Below are 8,078 nucleotides of genomic sequence, written 5' to 3'. Positions count from 1 at the left end.
TGTATTTTAATGCATTACGATCTAAGCATACAGAAAACGTCTATACTTCTACCACCCCTCCCTGCCTGAAAGCCTGTGCTGATCAGCTGGCTCCTATTTTCACACAAATCTTCACCAGATCACTGGAGCTGTGTGATGTCCCCTCCTGCTTCAAATGCTCCACCATCATTGCAGTCCCCAGAAAACCAGGACAATATAACACAACAACCACACTGTCTGAAAAATTTACACACCCTTTGGCGGTGGCTGTGGCTCAGGAAGTAGAGCGGGTCGTCTCCTAACTGGAGGATTAGCGATTTGATTCCCGGCTTGTTCAGTTCGTGTGTTGAAGTGTCCTTGAGCAAGACACTGAACCTCCCAGTGATGACACCGGTGTGTAAATGTGTGAGCATTTGGGAGTGCAAATGGGTGAATGACCAAATAGTGTAAAAGTGCTTTGAATGAGCTGTAAAGTGTAGAAAAGCTCTATACAAGTATAAGACCATTTACCATCTTACCTTAGTATAACATTTTTACAACAGCTGCCTGTGTGGACTTGCATCTTCAATCTGTAGCAGCTCTGTGATGATGGTCACATTTCCAACTGGCAAGTGAATTTCCAGGACATTGCCAATCCCAAAAAATATGCTCCGGTTGGAGCGCAAGTGAGGATATGAGGCTTGGATATGACTCAAAGACCGCAGTGTTTACAGCATAAATAGTTTATTCATAATGAAAGTGAGCTCTTTGGTCAATGTGAGCATGAGTACGCTAAAATAGAGATTCAGTTTTTACATATATGCTGTATTGCCTGAAAACAAGTGTGTACATGTGAGGCTAACGTTGGCTTACTCCTTTGTCCAGTTTTATCATCTGAAGAACACTGTTATCGTCAGTGATTAAAGACATTCAAGACTAAACTCCAAGGACACCTGGCTTAGAGTGAGTATAATCTTTGACTTATTTCACCTTTTGATACAGGACAAAAATGCTGCTCTACGAACATAAAGCAAGCTCTTAGCAAAACACTTCAATCTGCACTGCTAATAATATTAGTTTGCAGAATAGCAAAACTGACGACTGACCTATGTTTTTTATTGAAATTAAATGTTTATTATTAAATGAATAGGACTGCAGTAAAACAAAGGCATCCTCTATTATTTTAAACTCCACAGAGGATAACTACAGCATGCTTTAGTGACTGTGAAGTAAACCACTTCTCCTGAATGTATTTTCACAGCGAACAGAGATTGTATCAGCGTAAAACTCTTCATCATGTGGATGATGGGAATGTTCTTAAATGTATTTGATCACAAGCTATTGCAAACATCAGTAATGTTTGAAATAAATCCGAACTACACATGAAGATTCACATCAGCTCATCAGTTCAGCAACAAGATGCTCACAGACACCTGGCATCAAACTTCAGACTGGACCAGGTGAAGCAAGCAAACAGAAATAAAGAGAAACAGCATTAGTAGCTGTGAACAGCTCTGTTACCATAGAAACGCTTCCTGTCGACTCTTTCACAATAAAACATCTGCTGTGCGCGCACACAAACTCTTCTGTGGTGAGGTCATCAAACCCTGACGTCACCATCACCTCCTCCTGCTTCATCTCCACCCTCACCACTGCCATCATCATCATCATCATCATCCTTTCCGTGCACGTGTCACTTTACCTGTGCCTACTGGCGGCGCGAGCCCCGTGCGCGTGTCCGCCGGCGTACAAGCTGTAGGAGGGTCGCAGCGGGAACGCGCCCTTGGCGTGACCGCAGGTCCAAAGCCCCAGCAGTAGCAGGAGGAGCGCGGCCATACTGCTGATCAATATGCAATCAATACAGGTAATCAATACTGTGTGATCAAGTCCTTAGAGCGGGAAGAACTCCCATCTCCATGGGGACAAAAGTTTCCACAAAGTCGGTTCTACAGACGCATGACCCGGATTCTGATCCAAACTCCCAGAAACCAGACCTGGAGTCCGGACACCTCTGCTTCGCTCCGCGTCCTTCTCCGGGTTCGGCTGTCTCTGTTCCTGCGCCTTTAATCCAATTTAAAAACGGTTTAAATCCGGTTTGATGCGGTCACAGTTTGTCCATCAGAACTTTTCATCTGAGACAAAGGGCAGAAAACGTTGCGACAGTCTGAACCGACACCAGCTGCTCCTCCTCTTCATCACCGCCTCCCCGAACTATCCCCGCCCCTCCCCGAGGAGAAACCAGACACGTGCAGCTCTGCACCCTCACCTTGACTGATCCAGTCTAGATAGTCCTGTTTATTGGTGCACCATAAAACAAATTAAAAAGCACAAACAAAGTGATAAAAGTCTCAGTTTGACTTTGTATTTTGCCGTTTGCTGATCTGACATGGAAATCCAGAATAGAGTTTAAAATCCTTCTCCTAACATACAAAGCCCTTAAGGACAAGACTCCATCATATCTTAAAGACTTCATAGAGCCTTATCATCCCAACAGAGCACTTGGCTCTCAGAGTGCAGGTCTACTTGTGGTTCCTAGAGTCCACAGAAGTAGAATGGGAGGCAGAGCCTTTAGCTATCAAGCTCCTCCAATTTCAGTCCAATTTCAGTGATGGGGGGATCACCATCACCAGTCAATATGTTAAAATAAAAATGGTGTAAATATAGGCTGAGATTTTTACAATAAATCTGAACTTTACAAACATAAAAAATATATAACATTGCAAAAAAAATTGTAATATTATGAGGAGAAACTAAACTAAAACAACTTCTGCAGTTTAGGATAAAATCATTAGTTTACATAATATTACTTTTTTTTGATCATGGCTGATATCTGTTTCCTGAGCTGAGTTTCTCACTGTATTTACACAGGCCGGACAGTAGCAGGACATAAAAACACGTGAACCTGTCCCATAATATAAATAAATTAAATTTAATGTCACTTTAAAGCAGCTTGAAGAAACATCCTGCAGACTTCCTGAGTGCAGAGGATGTTTCACATCTGTTCTTCCTAAAATATCACAGTCAGCATGGCCTCTAACACACACAGTAGAAAACAGTAGAATAAAGTAGATACAGTAGAGGCTGTAGTCTTTGATGACAACAACATGCCAAACAGCCTCTGCAAGCTGTGTTTAGTTTGTGTCACTGGGTGGATTCATTATTGTTGAGACCTATTTTTGCCCATAATGAGGTATAATAATGTAACCCGTCAAACCCTGTAATGGCATCATCCTTTATTATTTCAGTGCTGTGTTCACACTGGCCCCCCAGGGACCCCCAGGACCCAATGTGGTCACACCCAGTAGCCACTCCAACAGTGATTACAGTAAAAGATATGTCTGAGTTTTGTTATAGAGACAGTCACACTTTACAAGCATGCAAGCTTCTTGTTTGGGAAATTCTTATTGCCCCTGACAAACACATGAAAGGAGTGCTCCTCAGGTTTAACACTGTCAGATTCATAATGCGTGGTTTAGATTTGAACCAAAGGTAACATCTTTTCATTCTACACATTCTTCTTCTTTGTCAAAACCTGGTGCCTACATTACCCACGATACACCTGGACCTCTGACAGCTGGGCAGGAGATGGAGGTGTGTTATGAAGAATACTTATTCACACAGATTTGTCATATGAGAGTGTGTCAGACATGAATCTGAATCTGTTCTCAGAGGACTCAAAAGTCCAAACATGGAGAGAACAGCAGACAAGTCGACACCTGACCAAACTCTGATACCGACGCTGGTTTTTCTTTTCCTAATAAGAGCAACAAAACGAGGCAGTAAAAACAGGACTCTGTGGAAATACTCTTTATCAGATCTCATAGATCATGTGGTGACGCCCCCAGGCCACTCCCTCCCCAAGTGGAGAGACAGACCACCCAGATGCCATCATTCACACTAACCACTGTTTCCAGTTTTATGAGGCTGTTTTCAAATGGAACTTAAGCACATTCCAGACTTAAAGCCTCAGGTGACAGAGATGTGCATCAGATCTGTCATCAGCTGCAGTGACTCTCTTCTATACAACACTCTTGTACAGCCACTGAAAACCACCCATCTCCAAACTCTAAAAACAGACTTGTGTTTTCCTTCTGAATAATGCAGTGTACTCTGACACTTTGCCCATTATCCTTCTGCTCCGCTCTGTAAAGGCTGATCTCTCCTCTGCCAAAACAATAATCATGGAAATTTAATAACTGATCTGAAAATGTAAAAATCACAGAGATGTGGTTTTAACGTCATTAGAGCCAGGTGTAGCGGTGGTGTTTCTGGAGTCTACTGTTTGTAGGTAATACTTCTGTTTTAATGAAGATCTGCATCTGTTTGGTTTCATTTGTTCTGAACTCAGTCTGAGTTCGTCTCATGTTTGTGTGGAGGAAAAGGTCTGCATGTGAGGAAGCCCACAAAGACTGAAAATACATAGCAGTTTTTCAGGACTGAAATTGATTGAAAGCTGGGGTGATATTAATGAAAAATTCATCCATAACTTTTTGTTCCATCACGATGACTACTGAATTAAGTGGCAGTTGCATCATCCACCCCTCTGCTTGGCCTGTAGATGAACTGCAAAGGGTCAGTAAGGCCTGCAGGTGATCACCTGGCCATCAGCGCTCAGATAAAACCTTGTAAACCACTTTACTATCACCACAATATAGATATAAAGACACCCCACCCACCACCAAGTTCCCTCCAATCTATTTTTAAGTGCCGTTGTAAAACCACAGAAGAGGTCCTGAGGACGATTTTCTGTTGATTACTAAGTGGTGACCTCTATCACTGGGGTCAAAGGTCACACAGAAGAGAGTATAGGTATTGTTAGACCCCTTTTACTGGGGCACATGTTTAAGCATTAAGAGACTCCTATATTGGGCAGTGCATTCATTTAGACTAATAATAATGGGAAAATATTTGATTTGTTCTGATTCAGAATGTCAAAGCAAAATAGAAGCTGAGGTGCAGTGTTCACAGTTCATACATCACTGTGTGCATGTCATGCAATCCATGTATTGGCCTGCAAAACAAAAGACAGTAATGGACTGAGGTATGTGTCAGGGACTAAGCTGGGGTTTTGAATATTACCAATCTTATTTTGACTCAAACATTGCTGGCTCCTGGAGATGGACATGAGACAAAGGTTCACAGAGATGAGGGTGAGAGAGGTCGGACCTGGCTGTAGTTGACAAACAAGGCAACATTAGTTTAGTTAGAACGTAACCAGGTGCAGATGTTGAGTGTGAAGTAAATTAGAGCTTTGTACATCAGTGCATGCAATCAGCTGTACACCTCTTAAAATGTTATTTATTGTGTACTACATGAAATAAAATGAATGCCAAGTAAGTTGCATAATACCTAACCCTACATCACATGTAGTGGTCTATGTTAAGACTGGACTGATCATTCGGAATTTAATTAATATAGCCTAATATTTTATGCGCTTGCCACACAGTCCAAATGATGTTTGATTTTTGCACATTTAACAAACAAACCTTAGGCAGGAAGGGAAAGTGTGGAGGAAGCTGTCTGTGCACAATGCTCATGGTGATTTTATAGAATCAAAAGTATTCTGAGGCTAGAAATGAATATGGTTGGTCCACGAGAGTGGGGTTTTTCAGCCCTCAAAATACTCTTAACTACATCCCCACCAGCTTGCACAATACAATTTTGAAGTAGTTGGAGCATAAATATGTTATGGGGCCTTATGAGTTACAAAAAAATATTGGATTTTGTGTGTGTGTTTTAATTAATGATTTGCTGATAGATTAACTTGTGAAAGTTTAAATTTGGCAAATCAAACTGGGGCTGCTGATAATCAAATTATATTATTGTGAAATGCAGAAAAATGCAAAAAACAATATGCAACACAGAGCCAGACTTTTCAATTCAATTTTATTTGTATAGCGCCAAATCAGAACAAAAGTCGTCTCAGGACACTTTATAAAATCAGATCTAGACCTTACTATTATTATTATTATTATAATAGAGGAAAACCCAACAAATCCCCCTTGAGCAGCACTTGGCGACAGCGAGGAGGAAAAACTCCCTTTAACAAAGGAAACCTCTGACAGACCCCGGCTCTTGGTGGGCGGCCTTCTGCGTCAACCGGTTGGGGTGAGTGGATAGAGGAGAGAGAAAAAGACTTTTTCACCATAAATCATGTTGAGAATGTTCTTAATGTATGTTGAAATAAATATTTTCATAAAGATTAAGATCTCTACATTTTACCTTTACCAGAAGTTGTTGTAGTAGCAGCAGCAGCAGTGCGGTAGTGGAATAGTGGGCTGTGCAAGGGAAGTTCATATAGTACAGTGCATAGCTCATTTCATTTATGCAGCAGACATTCAAGGAGGGAAAAAAACAAACAAAAAAAAAAACACACTACATGACTGAGCAATGGGGGGCCTGTGCCCCAGTAGAGCTTCATATCTAGAAACGCCCCTTGCTAGGTTTTTTTTATTTATGCCTGTGATGTGGAATGTAACTTTAATGTCAGTTGTGATGAAACTGTGTTATGCAAACCTAAGAAAAGTTTCCACCCTTGTGCTAACAAAGTTATTTGCAATACAATTTTTTTTTGATCTTACTTATTACAAATGTTAATGTGTGGAGATCAGTACTGAGCTACAGTAAAACACAAAGAAGAAGGAGAGAGGAAGAAGTAATCCGATTCTTAAATAAAAGCATCAAAAACCAGCAAAAGCACCAACAGCGACGCTGCTGAGTAGATCAGGTTTCAGTGGTCTACACTGAAAACATCTGTTCATTGTCATGTGTTACACATCACGTCCTGTTCCACGTCAACATAAATACTGCACTTTTGTACTTTAGTGTAACAGCAGTGGTATGCCTTTACTGTGAAACAGGAAACGCTGGAGGTGACGTCAATGTGTTTAAAACTTTTCAAGGATGACGATGTTTGTGTTTAACAAAGACTGACAAAGGAGAATGATTCAGAAAATGAAGACCGAGGCCAGATTGCATTAACAATCTCCTTTAGCTGAAAACAGCAGGGGAGGTGGTTCCAGCAGCCGAGAACTGAAGAAATGGACTGACCGTCACCCTTCATTTCTGATGATCAGATCAACGCTCGGTGTTTCCACTGCACATCAGAAGCAGCTGCTTGGATTCGGTGTGCAAATCCAACACTTACTCCTCTGGCTCAGAGTGACCTCTGACTGATACCAGCCATGGCTTTCAGGAATGTTTGTCATTTTAAGGTGGGTCAGGAATTCCAGGCTTTACTTTACCAGCAGAGGTGGAAATATTTCTGACAGACAGATCTGAGCAGGAGGATGACACAGACAGACATGAACATCCTCACAGCTATAGTAAAGACAGAAGAGCCTAAATAACAGCTGTTTGATGACACCACAGACTGTAAAGACCAGTATGTCATCTACAGCATTGCAAAACGTTTCAGGCTTCAGAAACACACTAACTTCTCAGTGTAATCAGGGAAGCAAAACTAGAGTGAGGAAAAGGAAGAGAAGAAGGTGCAGCCGGGCAAACCTGACAATTATTGAGCTCGCAGTGGCCAATTTTTGACTGAAAAGTGTTGGATGACTGCACAAGACCCAGATGTATTCTGGGTTGGACTTGGGCATGTGTCAGGCCCGTGGTGTGAGTGGTACCGGAGTGACATTGGAGCGCCAAAATTGGAGCTTGTGCCAGCTGCCACCATTCTGCTGTGGATTCAGGATGTGTCTGTGTCTCTGTCTCTGCATGTGACCCCAGACCAACTCCATGATGCTGAGATCGGGGCTCTGTGGGGGCCGGACCACCTGCTGCATGACTCCTGGTTCCTGGTCATAGTTCTTTAAAACTGTGGTGGAAGTTTGGGCCCAGTGTCAGGCTGAAGGATGGGTCTGGTACCAGATGCCTCCTGGTGGTCATGACAATGGTTAAAACTTTTGCACAGCACGTGCTGTAAATGTCTGTTTGTTTTCATCTCTGCAACACCACAGACCTGAGTAAAGAGTGAGTGAATCACATGTGATCCAGATGCTCTGCAGGCTTTGTGGCTTTTAACTCAAATGTTGAGCAGACAAAGGTTTTCCTTCCATGTTCTTCTTCCACACCCTTGGAGGTGTTTGGAGTCTCCAGTCAGCTGTAGGTTCATGTGC

The 8,078-nt window shown here is 42.2% G+C and overlaps 1 protein-coding gene across 1 annotated transcript in view; it reads right to left on the bottom strand.

Annotated features, from left to right (window-relative positions):
- The window catches only part of emilin1b (elastin microfibril interfacer 1b), a 24,765-nt gene extending 22,592 nt beyond the window's left edge, over positions 1-2,173 (bottom strand). The window contains exon 1 of the mRNA XM_020602613.1: positions 1,661-2,173. Coding sequence (XP_020458269.1) covers positions 1,661-1,794 — 134 coding nt within the window. The 5' untranslated portion in view covers positions 1,795-2,173. The remainder of the gene's footprint in view (positions 1-1,660) is intronic.
- Positions 2,174-8,078: the final 5,905 nt, after the last annotated feature.

Source organism: Monopterus albus, unplaced genomic scaffold (genome assembly GCF_001952655.1).
Source record: "Monopterus albus unplaced genomic scaffold, M_albus_1.0 scaffold57.1, whole genome shotgun sequence".
NCBI classification, from domain to species: domain Eukaryota; kingdom Metazoa; phylum Chordata; class Actinopteri; order Synbranchiformes; family Synbranchidae; genus Monopterus; species Monopterus albus.
The sequence above is the reverse complement of the archived record's forward strand: the minus strand, read 5'-3'. Positions and strand labels throughout refer to the sequence as shown.